Genomic DNA, 19,217 nt, shown 5'->3' with positions numbered 1-19,217 from the left:
TCATCGGTTTGACATAACTAATCCTTCATTGTGGAAACAAAGACGAACAAATTCAAAAGCACGGTCACCATGACTTTCCATTGCATTAGGCATATTATGTATGCATCAAACAAAGAAGTCAGTAATAATTTGTCAATAAGTTCACTATATTTCTGGCCTTATTTGAAATTTCACGTGAGTATTCGTTAAAGGACCAAAGCACGGTACAAAAAAGGATATGTGACAGCAGTTCGATCTCATGTTCAGCGGGTACGATCTCACATAATTTCTTGCAAGATTATCAAGAACATTCAGCCTAGCAGATGACCTCTGTATTCATTTGGTACTGTCGCAATAATTCTGCCGCATCGCGATTCAGTGCAGAAGGATCAGCGCGTGGATTCATTCGCATACGCAAAGGGGACGAAAGTCCAGATCTGGAAGTGCTTGAATTGCTAGGATTGCTTGAAATGCTTGTAGTACTAGCAGTTCTTGTAAGCCCCGATGTGCCCGGTGTGCCCGGTGCGCCCGGTGCGCCTACCGTGCTTGCTGTACCAGCCGTGTTTGTGTGTGTAGGTCGTGTGCAGCTTCGTGCGAATGCAGAGGGCTTGGATCCCTTCTGTCCGCGAAATCGTGCGCAATATCGCAGAATCGTAGCGAAATTCTCCGTATTCTTCGTCGGCTGCAAGTTGCTCGTCTTCGGCTTGGCTTCGACAAATCGAGAAAGCCGTTTGGGGCCTGGAGCAGGTTTGACGGAGTAGACAGCAGGTATCGATGGAAGCGAGTCGTCATAGGGAGGCAGACAACCGATTAGGACGGTGGTTGTGGAGAAAAGAAAGGGCCGAAGGTAGAGCGTGAGCTTGTTGTCTCGAAAAGGCTGGCGAATGCGATTTTCAAAGACGCGTGCGACATTGGAAAGAGCAGCGATTGAGCTGTTGTTGATTTGGAACGAGTTAGATCCGCCTTGGACGACAGGAATCGTGCGATCACAAGGGGGGAGCAAAACGAATCCCACACGAGCTCCATACTGACCTTGAGGGGTGACAAGCTGATAGACGACCACACTGGAGGCCGCCGCGGGAGGGGGCGAAGGAGTTGTTTCGCGGGCTGTATTGAGAACCGCGAGAATATCGTCGTTTGAGAGGGTGGCGTAGCATTTCATCCCCTTCATGAAGATGATCGAGCCGCTGTCCATAACGGCACGACGGTCGTTGTTGCTCAAAAGATCGGTCGTGATGTTCTCGTTGAGCATAAAGCACGACATCCCCATGGTCCAGTTTCGTTGATTGCACTCACTCAGCAGTTGGAACCCGAACTGGCTTGGAAGCGAAACATCCGGTGAGGGCGCAGGAAGAAACAGAGAGGAAGCGGGAGAGGCGAGAGACCCATACAAGAGCACGGTGAAGTTTTGCCCAGCGAAGAGGTTGGGAATCGACGGGACAAGCTGCGTCAGCAAATCAGAAGCGAGCTGGTCGAGGGAATCGTGAACATAGATCGATGGAAAGGAATAGCTGGTCGGTGTGCGACTCCGCGGATCTTTCGCCAAAGCAGGAACAAAAACGGACGTCGAAGTAATCTCGACGGAAGATGGCTGCGCTAATGAAGCCAGGAGAATGCAGAGAGAACTCTGTAGATCAGAAGTCCGACCCGAACTCACTTTCCCAGATGTGTCGTCGTACACTCCTCCACTCATTTCCTTTAGCCCATCGCAATATACATTCTCCTGAATGACTCCGAGAGGATGGGAGGAATCGTCCATAGTTGGTCTCTCTTCCACCGAAGACAAGGAGGAAGTCACAGAAATAGTGGATCGTGGCTGTCTAGACGCTTGAGTTCCTGAGATTGATGCTGATAGAAATGATGATGGCGATGCTGTTGCTGTTGCTGTTGCTGCTGCCGTTGTTGTTGTTGCTGCTGTTCCTATTGCTGTTGATGACGACGATGACAATGAATTGATGGGAGGAAAATAGGGAGCAGGGAGATGATGATTGCGCTGGACTCGGGAAACATCCACTGTATGTCGACTAGATTAAATAGAGACAGTATATATCAGTACGTTTTCACAGGAGTGGGATAAGTCCTTTCGTGAAAAGAAGAGGAGATGGTTGTGGAAGCAGGAGTGACTGAAGTAATACCCATTTGGCGCTCCATTTCGTCGAACTCCAAAAGAGGAAGGCTTTCTTCCGATGCATTGGAGAGAAAACTATACCGCGTAGCAGAAAATTGATTTAGAGAATCATTTGATCCAAGTAGACCGTTTTCATCATCAAGAGGATAATCGGAATCAGACGACTCTTGAAAATACTCCTCTCCCATTCGAGTTTTCCGCGATTGAACGATAGACATTCGTAGTCGTTGACCATAATGTGACGAAAGAATACTTTTCTGACTAGAAATCATTCACCAAGAAAAGAGAGACTATTGTTCGGGGTTGAATGGTGTTCCATTCATTGTCTTAGTGTTACAGAACAAAAGAAATAATACAAGAGGCGCTATTGTGGAGCAAATACCCATCATATCTTCATACTGACCTCGATTCAAAATTCCCACTAAGAATTATGAGAGCAAAAATAAGAAAACTAGAAATTAGAGATTCTGGTTCGTGATTCTGAAGATCTTCAATTGTCAAAATCCCATGTTCGACAAACGCATCTTCATAGTCATCCAGACCTATTTCGATAGGTAACGATGAAAGATACTCAGAGTCTTTAATAACAACTTTAATACGCTATCTAATCCTGGTTTTGAGTACTCCATATCCGTAGTCTTGTCTTCCCCCATTTTGATCAAAATGGGATAGATTTCGTTTGAAAAGGTGTCAATTGATTCGTATGAAATTTAAATCTCCTTGTCAATAGTTTTCATACGGGAAGCCTATTTCTTGAATCGAACGGTGTGTGAAATTGAAGAAATAGCTTTCCTTGAGAGTAGTAACAAAATATTCTATGGAATGATAGCTAATTGTGCTTTTCTGTGAGCTTCCTTTTCCAAGTAGAGTGAATGGGAATGGGAGTTATGAGTGGTTTCCCGCGGAAAAATATCTAAAACAGAATAGGCAGAAAGGAGTTAATATGAAGCGTCCTTTGTTAATCGGAGCCCTTTTCGTGCTGTGTCTGTGCAGCGAGAAAGACCAGATGGTATAGCCCTCTCTTTGACTGTTAAGTTTGTAGTATCAAGAAGGAGATCATTTTTATGCTTGGACAAACAGAGTAAATCGTTTGCATCAGCAAATATCTATTAGATTGGTCCTTATCACAACCCTCACGAAACTTATGATTACTTCTCGTTACCGTTTTGTAGACCCGAAATTCCTAATAGTATCAAATCAAAGGTATGGATTCATATGCTTTATGAGCTCTCTAGAAAGGAGGCATTTCAGAAGTTCTCGAGGGAACCAATCTTCAAAACTCGGGCATTCAGTTTTCCTTCCGCCGAAATGCGAATAATGTCCCCCTTTGCGAGATGTTTATGCTCGTCAGTCCGTTAATCATAGGAACCTAAGTGAGGAGGATGCTCTGAAGCTGCAAAAGGCTATCTTTAACCACTACTGGTACCAGGTGTGCTTTGGCGAGAGTTCTTGAGAAATAGCTCGAGATTGACGGTCTTCCAATTTGGGCGAAGGTGGGAGATTTGGACATGACGGACGAGGAAATTGAGGAAATGGAGAAGAAAGGAGTAGTTGTTCACGGGGTAGGTAATGGTTAGAGTCAACATGAAGTGATTCCTAACAAGAGTCGCATGTACACTCATCGCTCCTTCATTATCGGTTACAACAACAACCGCATTGTTGAGGTGAACATGACGTCTTCCAACCCGGTGGTGGTGAAGGCCCACAGGTAGCGAAGCGCTTAAACGAAGATGTGACTTTTTAGTCCTATGGTGTTGACCACCTCTGTCCAGTTTGTTCCTTCAACCGTGGAGTTCCGGAATCGGTTTAATCGCTACTTGGAATTCAACTTTTTCGAGTCCCAGATCCATTGGTTCAGTATCTTCAATTCGCTCATGATCGTCGTGTTCCTGGCGGGATTGGTTGCGCTGATTATGATGCGAACTCTCTCTCTGGACTATGTCCGCTATTCGAAAGAGTACGAAGCTGATTCTCTGGCGGTGGCGGCTCCTGACGAGACGGGATGGAAACGTGTCCACGGAGATGTGTTCCGTTGCTGCGAACACCTTACTCTGTTCACTATTTTTATGGGTAATGGAGCCCACATTGCCTTCACCATCATTATCTCTCTTTTGGCGATCGTGCTGGCTACCTCGTATGTGGGTCGTAAGGTTTTGGCGGTTGTGCGACTGTAGACGACAAGGTCCTTACCATCGTTTTGGGTGTCTATATTGTCGGATTTATCGTGAACGGCTTCGTGTCTGGGTCTCTGTACAAGCAGGCTTTCTTCCCCCGGACCTCTCCTCATTGGCAGCGAGTTATGGTTCTGAGCTCGGGCTGCATTCCTCGTACGTGATTCTCTGTGTATGTTATACCTTTTTGTAGTGATCCTGGTTGTTGTGTACTCCCTGCTTTGTTTGATCAGTATGGCTTATGGAACACTGGCTCACTTCCCCCTTCGGAACATTATTGTGCTGGCCCTGTTCTGGTCATTCATCTGTCTTCCACTGCACACATTGGGCACTATTATTGGCCGATCGCTGCGCGGCAACCCCAACAACCCGTGTCGTGTGGCCTCGCTTCCTTCTCCTATCCCTACGGCTGCTTTCTACGCACGTCCACACTTTATCATTCTGGTGAGTGGCTTGCTTCCTTTTGGAGCGATTTTCATCGAGATCTTCTTCATCTTTGCCTCTATCTGGAGTTACAAGTATTACTATGTGTACGGGTTCCTTGCCTCTGTAATTGTGATTCTCATTACCATCCAAGTATGTGTTGCTATTGTGGGTACCTACATTTTATTGAATGCTGAAAACTATCATTGGAAATGGACTTCTTTCTTGGGGGGCGCAAGCATTGGCATCTATATCTTCATTTACTGCATATATTTCTTCTACAAGACAGAAATGAATGGAGTTATTCAGGCTGCTTATTTCTTTGCGGAATCAGTAGGGTGAGTTTAAGGGAGTTGAGCTGTAGATTCTCCTAGTGGCTGCAATATCACTTTTCTGTGGTTATATTTCGGCTACTGCTTCCAATATATTTGTAAAACGGATCTTTAAGAATATTAAGGTGGATTAAGTAGTTAGTGCGAGTGTTTGATTCATTAAACAAAACATCCACCTGTGTTTAATCGTGAGTGTAATACAACGAAGTGGTATAGAATGAAACAAATGAACATTAACCGCTCTCTCGATCGTTGCTTGTAAGACAGAGTTTGATTGCTAGAGGAAAAGAAGTAGTGTGTCGTTATTATAGGTAAGTTGACAAGCTAGGTCAGAGCACGGATGCCCGAGTGGTCCAAGGGGTTACGTTAAGGCCGTAATGTGTTCGCACTCGAGGGTTCGAGTCCCTCTTCGTGCATTTTTTGTTTTTTGATTCAACAAGTTTCAAATACTGTTATTATTATTATTATTATTATTATTATTGTTTCTCATACCCAGTACATTGCCGAAGACTGCAGAATAAGCAACCTACATTACCGAAGCGATAGCAATGAGTTATAACCGAAAACTAAAATGTATCTAGTGACACTGATTTGAATTTATGCACAGCCGATATTGAAGATACTCTCAGTAAAATCCGGGAGGAATTGGAAGTATTTGACTCGCTTTGGGTTAAAGTGGATTATTTGCTTTGGATTCCGATTTCATAGGTCACAGAAACTGAAAAGCCTGCGTTAAAAGACAAGTACCAGACAGAATTGAAAAACCAAAGGAAAAAGTTGCAGCGGTTAAGGGAGAGTATAAGACAGTGGCTCTCAAGTACGGAGTCAATAGTCGCAGTAAATGCTTTTGTTGCTCTCTTCATTTTCAGCAATATCACAGTCAAATGGCGGAGGCGAGACAAAAAATCGAGGAGCGAATGGAACGATCATATGAGTACGAGAAAGAAGCCAGCATAAAAGGATTTTCGACTAAAGGTCTGAGACAACCAACCAAGCAGAGTCCGCAGGATGTTGTTTTTATAGTGCCTGCTAGTAAGTATTAGGAAAAGCGAGAAGAAGTCATGTCTGCGATCAAACTACTAATCTCCGAACTGCATAAAGAAATTGAGAGTTGTGAAGCGGAAAGAGAGAGCCGAGGCGCTACGCAGCAAACGATTGCGAAGTATAATAACTATATCAAAATGCACAACTTGCATCTGTCGAATCTGGAGCGAGAGTTGCGTCGTCTCGACAATAGACTGACGGATCCTTACACGATGGATCCTGTTCTCAGTAGAACGAAGGATTATCTTCAGAACTATCGGAGCAAGGACTTCGCTGTGAATGAAAGCATGAATGGGGATCCGGCGGTTGATGTGTTGAGTAACGAATCCTCGACTCGTGAGACTCCCGCTCATACTGAACCCACCACGAAGCATCAGCCCATTCTTTTTCCATCCTTGTCTTCTCCTATGTTGCCTTTGAAAGAAAGTAGGATTTTATGTCTATCCGTCTTAACAAAATAGAACCCGTTCCAGTGAGACCCACTATAAATTACACCAGAGTTATATCACGCACGCCGAGCAAGCCTGCGCCTCCTGAACACTCGAAGTCAACTAGTTCAATTCCACAAAAGAACTCGCAGGCCGGCGATTCGCTGAAGCCCCAAACAGCAGTGAATCCGAAGAATAAAGCCCCCGAGCTCCCATCCAAACCTACGTTTAATCCCCCCGTTTTATCCGCGGAGGAAATTCCACAGCGGAGCCGATTGGAGCTCATCGATATTCTAAATCGGAGTTATAATACGATCAAAACATCTTCGATTGATGTCGTTGACTTTGCATACAGACCAGAATCTCCAGTTCTCACACCACTTTCATTCCCTCAGACTCCTGCTGCGCAGCTGTTCCAGGAGGAAGGACTGCGAAAAGTTGGGGATGTCGCTCTCTTTTTCGGCTTTGCTTTCTCGAGTTCTTCTCAGCAGCGATCAGTGATTGCTAAAGTGCTTGGAGCAAAGGGATGGATGTTTAATCCGGAACTGAAGCAGTGGGTAATGAAATTGGAGGTATGCTTGCGAGAGATATTTCTATTTTAGGATGGAACGTTTAAAGTGTATAGTTATGGTAAATGGGAAAGTAAAGTTGAAAAGAAGGTAGATGTAAAGAAATTGATATCTGTTTGGGATGTTTGTTTTCATGGTTAATAAGAAGTGTTGCTCACGTACTCTTGATGTATTCTTGGCTTTCCATAATATTTGCGGTATCTCAGATATCTAGGACGTACGGTGATAGAAGTGATAATAGTGATAGCAATGATAGTAGTGATAGTAGTACTGGTAGTATTAACCTTTAAACAGTAAGTGAATGATTCTCTGTCATTGAAAATAACTCAAAACATTGGGTTAGGCTTCATCTACATATCTCTTTCTCCTAATTCTCTTTACAATATTGCTATAATATCCTTCCTCTATGATGCTCCTATCCTAAGATTCACTCGACAAATATGTTTGTGTTTTCAACAATCACATCACTTATTCAGCTTTAGCTGAGTTCCATAATTCACAAATATGTATTGTGTAATTATCCAAGCAATTACAGTAAGTACGATTCCGGCAATCAACGTGATCCACTCGGTAGCTCCCGAGATTTTCTACACCCTAAACTCCCAGCATCTACTCCAAACCTGGAACACTTGCGCATAGGGTTCATCTCCATAGTAGCCTCCCCAATAAGGTTCTGTGAAGAGTGGACTAACAGAATCATTTTCATTCACCGAAAATATATCGATATCGGTCACTAGAGGTGAAAACTTGTGTGTATTGAAACTAATGAATCCAGGATCCATAGCGTTGTGGTAATAGGCAGTAGAAGCATAGCAAGTCCCCTGCACACAATAACCATTTTCCAAATCAAAGCAATCGCTCCAGGTTTTGCAGGATTTCTCCGATGCAGAGAGATGAAAATCCAGTGTTAAACTGCTTTGCAAGAAGCTTTCTAACACAGAAGGGGTAAAGTAAATACCAGCTGCAGTTTACAACCACCTCTAATCTCATAATACCTTTCTCACGATCGATCGTTCCTGTATAGTTTACATAATACTGTCCACCTGTTGGCGAAAGCATCGGATAGCGACCCCTCTATCAGTGAAGGATATATTAGGGAAACAGTACGGAGTAGGTTGTTGTAACGAGATCCAGAGGACGACCCTGCAACTGCTGTGTGAGATATCCATGTGAAAAGCCCAAAATATCTTCAATGACTTCGCACTGGCCATTGCGAGCCAAGCAGTTGATCAGATTCTCCAAATAAGTTCCATTTACACTTGGAACGGTCACTTCCAGTTGAGAAGCCAGGAAGGAAGCAATCGTTTGAGCAACAGGCAACGTACTATTCCAATCGATATCTTCTTGTAAAGCAGAACCAAAGCTTCGGGTCACATATTCAGAGTCAAATCCCGAGATGACTATTGTGTCGACTCCAGCCTGGAAAAATGTCTCCGCAGGACCTGGAGGGAGTTTCGCTACGGTACTTGGAAGAATATCGACATCACCATGAAAGACGGGCAAAGACGCCTCTTCTGAATGGAAATAGAGCGAATCCTTCATTGGAAGAAGTTGATCCAAGATGATCACTTGCTGAAAGTGATCTAAAGAAAGCTCGGTGAAAGCCAGAGAAATCTATCATTCACGAATAAGAGCAAAAACCAAACTCGGAGAGGACTAGTGCACATCCGATCATTGATAGGCGAGTCCTTGCGCGATACTTCTTGAAGACAGTGGAAATTTTGCAGGTCGGAAACAAACGATCGACTTCCTAGACGTCCCCAATTCTCTCCCTCAAAGAAGGCTATCAGAACCTGAGATGTAGCGTTGTTAAGTTCGACTGAAGAGAGTGCCTCAGCGATTGCAAGTAAAACAGAAACACGGACTCCAGCATTGTAGCTATCTCCACGATCCCCATAAAAGTCAGTCAAAGCATCCATTCCTGTTGCGATCAGAATCTTAGAACGAGTATCAGGCTTCCCAGCAATCGACCAAACGGACTGCCCTCCTAGAGGAAGACACGCTTTCTTCCCTAAACAGGTTGGGCTATCCATTGAATCGGGACCCATGTATCTAGATGAAAAGAGAAAGGACATGAGAATACAAGGACAAATCCATAATATACGGATTTTTCGCTTCTCCATTACGATTCTTAAAAGCCTTTTCAGATAATTCGAGGATGGTATTTTTGTTAGAAATATGAATAATTGGCTTGTTCGTATCTGCATATATAGATCCACAACCTGATGGATTCCAGGGATAATCACTGTGGAGGCTGAGATTTGCTGTTGGGGTACCATCTCCGAAAGGAGTCTTAGAATAGGGAGAATAACCTGCTCTCTACAATATCATATATTTAAATTCTTCCAAACAGAAGGCAGAGTTCCAAAAACAGCAAATCCCTTAACCTTATCTTTTGACATAGCTTCTGTGACTAACTCACCTTGGTTGAAAAAATTGAAAAAAGAGTGTACATGTCATATCTGTAGAGTTTACGAATAACACAACCGAATCCCACTTCAAATCCTGCTCAATTTCCTGTAGCTGCTCCTAATAAATAAAATAAAGGAAATATATAAACAGATTCAGAAACAGAGAGAAGAACACCGGATACGCCACTTAAAGGAGTTCGAGATCCAATTCCTCCAGTTCTATGATAGTAACGACTACAGAAATGATTTGGTATTTCCTGATAGAGAAGTTCAGAAAAGATTGGATCGGCAATTGTATAGATGATAATGAATAGGATACAGAAAATCCAATTCATGGCGAATATATTTCGAATAATACACAAAAGGGTAAAGAAGAATGTGAAGTAAACAATTGCTTTTCAAGTTCAACGAGTGTTAATATGACAAGTAATACAAAGGATGATTCATGAATGTATCTCAGAGAATGTGCTGGTGTAGGATCTGTGTTGAGTATACCTAGACAATGAAGAATCCTATTTGTAAAATGCTCATTACAGAGTTCATGAGTCTAGTAGAATAATCGTGGCGTAGTCATATCGAGTTTACAAGCAGATCTGTACTAAATGAAACAAGGTTACAATTCTTCAAATCTCAAAGTTATATTTAAAGAAATACAATGGCTAAATGAGTGAATAACAAAATAGACATTCCTTTAACAAACAGGTGTATAATGTCTGGAATGGATGGGAACATAGAAAGGAGTAATAGCCACATCAGTTATAGATCTACTTCACAATATGGAAAAAAAAGATACAGAGAAAATCATGAATGACCCATAACCTCGTCTTGCAACTCACATTATAACACATGATTGGGGGTTTTCAATTGCATTAATTACTTTAGAGGAGGTATCTATCAATCACAGTACAAATAAAAAACTAGCTGGAAAAGGTTTTTGATTGAACATCACAAAATCCGCCAGGTAAATACATATGTGTTACATTGGGAACATCTACATTGGATAAGTCCTTGCTCTATCAACCCACTTTCACATATTACTGTATGAACATTTGCAAAACTACCCAACCCTCCATTATTTGCTATGGATTCTAGATTTGGAAGATCTATAATCTATCTTTTTTCAAATCTATTATACTTCGCAGTGTCAACGAACAGGGCACATCTCCATCACTTCCATGTAGTGCCCATTTATCTAGTTCTACATATTCCAATGAGGGAAGATCTATTCCAATCATTTTTATACTTAGATATGATACTCTCTAGTACCGTTGAAACACTATTATGAAATGCTCCGTAACCCAATTCAATTGAGCGCAATCTTGGAAGATCTATGGCTCAAAAATCCTTTAGTATTTCAAAACCTCGAACCACAAATGAACAGTGATAAAAGTTATATGCTCCACAGTCTATCTCAGCTGATTCACCAATATTGAGCGATACTAAGGAAGGAAGGTTCTTCAATTCAAATTCGCCAGCATAATCATGAAAAGCATATCGACCCATTTTAATCAACTTTAATGATTTACAGTTCAATACATGGAATGATTTCGATTTATCCATCTCTTTATCTGTGCCATTGGTAAATGATTCTACACCGATTACCAGTCTTTTTAATCGATTTAGTCCATCGATTTTGAATACTTTAACTGATTGAAAACACCTTCCCAGAATATTGATTGACTCTAAGTTGTATAAAAGTGAAACGTCGAAATTAGGCAGATCAACACCATAATTAAATCGCAACTTCTTAGTCCCTAAATATATGGGTCTGATTCTATTATCTGTATCACTGTCATAGTCACTGTCATATTCGTCATCTGTATCACTGTCATATTCGTCATCTGTATCACTGTCATATTCGTCATCTGTATCACTGTCATATTCGTCATCTGTATCACTGTCATATTCGTCATCTGTATCACTGTCATATTCCCTTTCAATTCCATTGTACCACATACATTCATTCACTAACTTGCCTGATAGATCATACACTCTTCCTCTTCCAAATCGCTTATCATCACACCAATATCCTTCATATTCAATACATCCATTATTATGATAACTCGTTCCATAGCCAAATCGTTTCCAATTGATCATTATGCCCTTGTACACCAATATTCCATCATCATCATACATTTCACCATATCCAAATGGAATTCCACTTTTTCCTTCTTTTTCGTTTTCTTTTTCTTTTTCTGTCAATATTAAGCCTTCAAATCGACTTCCATGATCCAAATCCGCAATTCCTTCTTCTACTACTTCTATGGATTGTTCTTCATTATATGAAATAGCACCGATTTGATTATTTCCAAACACTTTCAATACTTTCTGCTCATTGACCACAAATCCTTGATTTATGAATACTCCGTTATTGAATTGCAATACTACACATTCTCTATTACTTAAAATGAGTGAAATCCAGCCATCCAGTTTCATATCTTTACCCAAGCATCCCTGCACATTATGGATTATGGAACGATCCATATGATAGTTATTAATAGCAGAATTGACAAAATCAGCAATGTTTTGCATCGAAATAAAGAAATAATATGGAAACAAGGTTAATTTGAAAACAAGATCTGTTATTTCTTTGAAAGAAATTTTCTTCGTTGCAGAAACTTTCCCAATTTAGCTTCTTTCATACATGATGATAGTTTAAACAACTAGATATATAAATGGTAAGCACTTTCTTCATATAGTTTTGATCGTTTTTTTATAGAACAATATGCATAGTTTGTTATGAACAAGAATTCGACTCCACAAATTAAACATCATCTGATTTCCCATGATGTAGATAATACCCCTGTTTTTCATTCTATATAGCTATCACTACGATTTATATATTACTCTTAGATTCTATTTTCAAAACAATTACTATTATTCTCATACAACACAAAATACACAACACTACTATTGTTTTGTAACCATGAAAAAACGCCCATGTTACTGAATATTCTTTTAAAAAACTACTACTAATCACTGCTTAAGTCAAATTGATTCGATCGGCTTTTTTTAAATAATGCCTACCATAATAAGTATGTCTTTTCTGTGTTCAACATGTTTAGATTCCCATATGGTCCTGTGAGTACTTATTGCAATGAAGAACCCTTCACACAATCGTTAATCGCTTTACAAAATAGATTGCATGAATATTCACTCTTTTTTATATAACTCTTTCTACTTTATTTATACCTATTTTGAGTGGCATAGAAACAACGGATGTTTCAATGGTCCACAAAAGCAAATACTTCGGCTACTACCATACTTACAGATTCTGTACGTTTGGTCATGCTTCTTGTTTTATAGGAGGTCGGAGATTCTTTTGAAAAAGACTCGTTACCAGAGAGCAATAGTAAAAGATTTCACTGGTTTTGATTTGTAGATCAAGATCTCCTCCACTTGTTCGGAAGTCTTGATGAAGAATATCCTGATGATACTCCTATAGATGACGATAATATATTTACTGACTGTTCTTGTGGAGTGACTGAAAACCATTGTTCATGGGTCGGCAAGTCTATTTGTGTATGAATTGTGTTGCTGTCTCATATAGAGCCGTTATCGGAATGATAAACGTTCCAATGAGGACCGAATTTGCTGCGAAGTGTTTCACAGCAAAGATCACTCCTTTTTATTTGCTTCTGTGTACCTGATAGAGAGCGATACTGATTTTTAGCATTGATGGACATGCTGGAGACTATGCGGCAGATTTTGTAAAGTCTGTTTTGGGCAGCGTCGTTGTTTCGAAGCTGATAAGTCTGTGTAGCAGGGATTCTGATTCGAAACATTATTTTACTCTGAAGAACAACAAGGCAATTTCACAGGCAATAAGCGATTCCTTTTTGGAGGTGGATCGCTACTTGTGCTCCTCTTTGCAGCGTGTTTTACCGAAATCTTTTCTTCACCAAAATACTTTAATTCAAGGGAAATATGTCCGTGCAAAACGACATGATTTTGAAAAACATCTCCAAACAAGAAAAACAAACTCTCTTAAAGATCCTGTGGCCACGCGTATTTCGAGTAGTGGCTGTGTTTTGTGTATGGTCTGTGTTGTTGACAACTTGTTAATTACTGCAGGATTGGGAGATTGTGGAGTTCTCTTAAAACAAGGCAGAGAGTGGTGGGATGTGCTCTCAAAGCATCATCCTAAGGAAGGAAATGAAAAGACTCGCATTATTGTAAAGCGAATGTGAGAAGGCTGAGGTATAGAGAGCCGGTGGAGCTATTCGCCATGATAGTATTAGTGGAGTACTCAATGTGTCTCGATCGATTGGAGATGTTGTTTACAAAGAGTCTTTTTATAACATGTCGTACGAACGAAGCTTGTGATCCACAACTAGAAACATTACACAGTTGTCACCATCAGAGGACATTGTGATTTCCACTCCGGATGTTCATTGCTATTCAATCGAGCCAAGTGAGTTTGCGGTATTGTCTAGATGGTAGATACCCATTTTTGCGTAATGGGAAGCGACGGGCTATTCATGGCTCTTGATAAACCAGTGATTGTGAATATGATTCGTGACTCCCAAAAGAAAGGAATATGTGGAATAGATATCTGTAACGATATCTTGGATAAAGCGAAGATTGTTTTTGATCGTCATCATGCCTCAAGGCTGGAAGATGACGATATTTCTTTGGGAATATTGTTTTTTAATCAGTAATATTTACTACTAATTTTCATATTTGTTTGTACATTTTATGAAGTGATGAACCATTTAGTGCGGAGTTTTTCTTTATTTCGAGCAGCGACATGCATTCAACGTGCGATATCGAGTCAGCAGGTACTCTGTCGGACCCTGAGTCAAAAGACTGAAAAGGTGGTTGCTTCGAAGAGTACAGCTTCGGTGAAGAGGGAAATTCCTGTTATTAACCAGTTAAAAAGAGGTTCGCAGAAAATCTCAATAAAGAGCATGGTTTATTTGCTGGTTGTCACAAATGTGGTTCTCGTTGGGTTAATTGCCGTTAAAAAGCAAAGGGAACGCAGTTCTGTGGAAGGCAAGCAAGAGTCGTAGAATAAACTTGTATTATATAATCATCATGTTTCATTTCATACAATACGGCAATTTGCTTTTTGTCTGTCGTTTGATAATAAAGGACATTGTATAAACTAACGATTCGTTTTGTAATTATTGACAAAGAACAAGGATACGGAATGCCTCGCAATAAAAATCAAAGCAGGATTCCAGTTAAAATGAGATCTACCTTTACAACGAATGCTTAGATAGCACACGAAATGAATATACAGTAAATTCTTGGTTGGTTATAGCCCGGAATTGTACAGATAATGGAGAATAATGGCTATGGCAAGATAGTAATAAGTGTCTATTTTATCGAAATACCCCCAACATGAATAAATAGCCTGTATTTTGTACATTCCTCTGTCGAAAAACTGCTCCATTCGAAAGAATAACCTTATTACTGTGGTTAATTTGCTGTAGAGTGAAATGAAGGTAGGAATCTACACTCATTGACGTCTTTTCTATTTCGTTTACGAAGCTTTGACTAATCTCTCCGTAGCTTAACATTTGCTATCCCGCTCTCGGTTCTCAGAAGCCTATTGATATCGATGATGAGAACAAGCTGTAGAAATTAGTTTTTAGGAGTTGATTGCTAGCCGTTGTCTGATGGACAAGAGAATTAGTCAGGAGGTTGAGGGAGACCTTCTTGGAGACGAGTTCAAGGGCTACGTCTTCCGGTAGGGGCTTTGCGTTTTTCGGCTAATTTTTAGCATCACTGGAGGAAACGATAAGCAGGGTTTCCCCATGAAGCAGGGAGTTCTCTGCAACTACCGTGTGCGTCTTCTGCTTGCCGACGGCATGTCCTGCTACCGTGCTCGTCGCGACGTTGGTTTGGAATATTTGTTTCATGTCTAGGGTGAGCGTAAGCGCAAGTCCGTGCGTGGCTGCATCGTGGGTTCGGATATCTGCGTCCTGAACCTGATGATCGTGAAGAAGGGCGAGCAGGAGATTCCGGGTCTGACCGACGAGGCCTCCGCGAAGCCCCGCCGCCTGGGTCCCAAGCGTGCGAGCCACATCCGCCAGCTGTTCGGTCTGAGCAAGAAGGACGACGTCCGCAAGTTTGTGGTCCGCCGCCAGTTCGAGCACAATGGCCACAAGCGCGACAAGGCGCCCAAGATCCAGCGTCTGGTGACCCACCTGCGTCTCTGCCACAAGCGTGCGAACGAGCGCGCCATGAAGCTGTCCCGCGAGAACTCGCGCCAGGAGGCCGCTGCCTACAAGCAGCGCATGGAGCAGCTGAAGAAGGAGAAGAAGGAGGCCCGCTCCACCCGCAAGTCGCACCACGAATAATAAGGCGATGGAAGGAAAACCACAGTAATACAATGTTTTGTTTGTATGACAACATCGAAACTAGTATGGTAGTAGTAGTAGTAGTAGCGATAGTATTTGGATATATACGCTTTGTAAGAGTTTGGAAGCCGAGCTTAGTGTCACATTACAATAGTGTATATATATATATATATATAGAGAGAGAGAGTTCGTATTATACCCATTTGCTGAAACACAAGTAATAAAATAGATACAGAACAAACGCACAATCCTATCATATCAAAATGAAGAGAGGATTCATTAGTAAAAGTACCTGTGAGTAGGCAAAACAATAACCTCCAAGCTGTTTCCAATAACTCGACATTAGGAGCAGCATTCAAGAAGCACTCAAGATGTTCAAACCAAGGAATAAGACTGAAATATGACTGAAAGGTGGGTCATCCTTGAGGATGTTCTTGTCAAATTAACATATAACAGTCTTTTTTTCTTAATTATATATGATGGTATCAACATTTTACTATCAAACAGAATATGCATATATCTTTCATTATTGTCATGATTGTTATTATACTTCAGTAACACGGTGCACGATGCTGGTGAGCTGACACATTCCCTGAGTACCTATGTTGCGTTCCATCCGAACATACCCATTCTCTCCCCAGTCAGCACCCCAGCTATTCTTCAGTATCCAATACTCGATTCTTTCATTGCTTTGAGAACAGAACATACTATCGAACCCAACAATAATCATAACATGATCCACATTTCCGGTGCAATTTCCAGTTAATACACCTTTCCGATAATGCTATATGTAATAACGACGTTGGATGAACAAGTCTACCTGGAGATTGGACCAGCTAGAAGCAATTCCTACGGATACAGGTCGACTGCTGACCAGTTCCTTTATTGTATCCTCATCCGTGTATTGTAACTGCTTCCATTCCTTAAGAGTGTAAAGGTCACTTGCAGGAACCTGACAAGATTCCTCCTTCCCCACATAAGGATAAGCACTTTCCGCTACGACTCCGTTCTCCTTGATATAGAGCAAGCTCGCTCCAAGAGTCCCCCCATTACATCCACTGTTGCCATACTCTCGACTACAGTCCAGCACTTGCTGGGAAGAGAGAACCGGAGCATCCAGCCCTTGAAGGCGATGAGCAATAGCGACTAATTCGGTAGCTGCGAAAGCATAGCAACAACCACAAGTCAACTGGTTTTGCACGGGAGAAACAACTCCCTTTATTCTCCAGTCAATAGCGTCTATGTTCAGATGTTTCACCGAATAGGACTGTGTCTGTTCACTTGATGAATTGAACCTAAAGCCGCGATACATGTGCATTCTAGCAAATTCTTCATTCGTCAGGTATACAAACGGAGTGATTCCGAGCTCGTAGGTCAAATTTTGGGAGTTTACATAATTGATGTATTTTAAGTTTTCCTTAAGCACGAGACTCCGATATCTAGGCGTTACATGCAAAACCACGATCTTACGTACTTTCTTTCATCTTCAGAAAAAGACAGACGAAAGCGTTTTTCGATAGTTTCAATATCAGCACGAATGATCGAGGCTGATGCGATCAAAGAAAATACAAGTAGCGCAAGAAGAAGACCTTTCATGTTTGTACCTTTAGAGAAGCAGCAATTTTACAATTTTATAAAAATAAGCAAGGTTCGTATGTGTTAACGGTAAAAAAGAAAAAGTGTGGAAACACAGATATTGACAAACTAAGATTGCCCCTCCTTGAGATGTCGCACACAGAACTTTGCGTATCACTCTCATACAAGAGTACTGTGCATAAGGAACGTGTCGGTTCTGGGTGTTCTACAGGAGTGAAAAGATAATCAATTGATTTGAATTTGATTGGAGGATGGTCCTTACGTCACTTTGTCTAATTCTTACATCATATTACATTATTTTATAGAATGGAGACTTCTACAGCGTTTTACTGGGGCTTTGCTATTGTATTTCTGTTGTTGCTTCGACGGTTGATGAAACGAAAAGTGATTGATCTGCGTGGTCAGAAGGTGCTGATTACTGGCGCAGCCAGTGGAATCGGCCGTATGCTTGCACAAGATATGGTGAAGAAGGTATCTGTACGTACTCGATTTGATTATAGGGGGCTGTCGTAATCCTCTGGGATATCAACAAATCGATGTTGCAGGACACGGAGAAGGAGTTGAAGCAAATTCAGCCGTTTGTTACGGTGCTTCTCATTGATGTGTAGTGATGCTTCGGTCTATAGCTACACGGTGGATCTAAGCGACCGCGAAAACATCAAGTAAAGCCACTACCATTTGAAGTTTTATCGTTAGGGAGGTCGCTGGTAAGGTGAAGAAGGAAGTGGGGGATATCGATGTTCTGGTGAACAATGGTAGGATTGCTGCCACTCCTCTGATTCACTCACTAGCTGGAATTGTAACCGGAAAGTCGCTGTTCAACAACAACGAGGCGTCGATTCAGCGAATTATGGATGTGAACACGACTTCTCATTTCTGGACGATTCGGGAATTCGTGCCAGCCATGATGGAGAGGTGAATATCTTTGGACTATATAAATAATCGTTAGAAATCGAGGAAGTGTGGTTGCTGTAGCCTCGATGGCCGGCATGGTGGGTACTGCGAATCTGAACGATTATTGTGCCTCCAAATTTGCTGTGGTCGGTTTGATGGAGTCTCTGAGTGGCCAAGTCTACAACGAGGGCAAGACAGGAGTTCATTGCACAGTTATCTGCCCATATTACATTGATACTGGAATGTTTGCTGGTGTGAATCCCGGAATGCTTCCCTTGCTGACTCCTCGCTATGTGGTCGATAAGATGATGCATGCAATCGAGTACGGAGAACACTTTGTAACCTGTCCTCCGATTTTGGGTCGTGTGGTTTACAATATCCTTTGAAAGACGACAACAAACGTTGTGCCACTTCGTTAATGAATTCCTTCACCGTCACTTGTCCGCTCTATCCTTCCCTACCAATGGGTTCTTCATGCTTTCAAGATCCTCGGCGTTTTGGAGTGAGTGGTTTCTGGGACTGTTCATGTGTGTAGTTCGATGAACACGTTCACCGGACGTGAGAAGAAGCAGAATTGAAAATGCCATTTTAAGTAGATAGAGCTTGTAGTATCTAATTTTTGTTATAATACACACGAATTAATGGAGATCAATATCAGATTGATTATTAATTGCAAACAAATAATGAAATTAATAGAATTCAGAAATTTGTGAATAATGCGGTTCAATATGCATAATTATTAAGATCTGAATGTGATTCTGAAAATAGAGAATAAAAAGAAATAAGAAAATTGACTGAAGAATTAAATATGTAGAATTAATAAATGCGAAGTTCCAAATCTCATTAATTGCGAATAATTAATAGGTTCCAATAATCATTTGCAATTAATATAGATTAATTGCATTAATAAGGATGAATCTTGGAAAATGTGTAA

General features: G+C 41.3%; 6 protein-coding genes; 5 read left to right on the top strand and 1 right to left on the bottom strand.

Moving 5' to 3' along the window:
* Positions 1-3,050: 3,050 nt before the first annotated feature.
* On the top strand, positions 3,051-5,177 carry GSBLH_T00000255001 (uncharacterized protein; the record flags this gene model as incomplete). XM_013038437.1 has 11 exons in its annotated part: positions 3,051-3,116; positions 3,150-3,188; positions 3,221-3,310; positions 3,343-3,443; positions 3,473-3,536; positions 3,568-3,654; positions 3,685-3,815; positions 3,852-4,252; positions 4,282-4,434; positions 4,472-5,034; positions 5,066-5,177. 11 exons carry the CDS (start codon positions 3,051-3,053, stop codon positions 5,165-5,167), a joined length of 1,797 nt encoding a protein of 598 aa, XP_012893891.1. The 3' UTR covers positions 5,168-5,177.
* A 740-nt stretch (positions 5,178-5,917) lies between these two features.
* Positions 5,918-7,215, top strand: GSBLH_T00006045001 (uncharacterized protein; the record flags this gene model as incomplete). The annotated part of the gene is made up of 4 exons (XM_013038436.1): positions 5,918-6,043; positions 6,077-6,503; positions 6,539-7,077; positions 7,108-7,215. The coding sequence occupies 4 exons, from the start codon at positions 5,918-5,920 to the stop codon at positions 7,213-7,215; spliced, it is 1,200 nt and encodes a 399-aa protein (XP_012893890.1).
* A 323-nt stretch (positions 7,216-7,538) lies between these two features.
* Positions 7,539-8,993, bottom strand: GSBLH_T00000254001 (uncharacterized protein; the record flags this gene model as incomplete). Its single annotated transcript, XM_013038435.1, has 5 exons — positions 7,539-7,661; positions 7,695-8,035; positions 8,070-8,148; positions 8,182-8,688; positions 8,721-8,993. The coding sequence occupies 5 exons, from the start codon at positions 8,991-8,993 to the stop codon at positions 7,539-7,541; spliced, it is 1,323 nt and encodes a 440-aa protein (XP_012893889.1).
* Positions 8,994-14,894: 5,901 nt separating this feature from the next.
* GSBLH_T00000252001 (uncharacterized protein) lies at positions 14,895-15,827 on the top strand. XM_013038434.1 has 5 exons: positions 14,895-14,935; positions 15,003-15,067; positions 15,100-15,180; positions 15,214-15,328; positions 15,359-15,827. Exons 1-5 carry the CDS (start codon positions 14,930-14,932, stop codon positions 15,791-15,793), a joined length of 702 nt encoding a protein of 233 aa, XP_012893888.1. The 5' UTR covers positions 14,895-14,929; the 3' UTR covers positions 15,794-15,827.
* A 1,465-nt stretch (positions 15,828-17,292) lies between these two features.
* On the top strand, positions 17,293-18,669 carry GSBLH_T00000251001 (Short-chain dehydrogenase/reductase; the record flags this gene model as incomplete). XM_013038433.1 has 6 exons in its annotated part: positions 17,293-17,860; positions 17,890-17,966; positions 17,998-18,051; positions 18,086-18,144; positions 18,181-18,304; positions 18,339-18,669. The coding sequence occupies exons 1-6, from the start codon at positions 17,696-17,698 to the stop codon at positions 18,667-18,669; spliced, it is 810 nt and encodes a 269-aa protein (XP_012893887.1). The 5' UTR covers positions 17,293-17,695.
* Positions 18,670-18,701: 32 nt separating this feature from the next.
* On the top strand, positions 18,702-18,895 carry GSBLH_T00000250001 (uncharacterized protein; the record flags this gene model as incomplete). XM_013038432.1 has 2 exons in its annotated part: positions 18,702-18,785; positions 18,819-18,895. 2 exons carry the CDS (start codon positions 18,702-18,704, stop codon positions 18,843-18,845), a joined length of 111 nt encoding a protein of 36 aa, XP_012893886.1. The 3' UTR covers positions 18,846-18,895.
* Between the last annotated feature and the right edge of the window lie 322 nt (positions 18,896-19,217).

The sequence above is a fragment of the Blastocystis hominis genome, assembly GCF_000151665.1.
Source record: "Blastocystis hominis, Singapore isolate B (sub-type 7) whole genome shotgun sequence assembly, scaffold_0".
Classification (NCBI taxonomy): Eukaryota; class Bigyra; order Opalinata; family Blastocystidae; genus Blastocystis; species Blastocystis hominis.
This window is presented reverse-complemented; position numbering and strand designations above follow the sequence as displayed.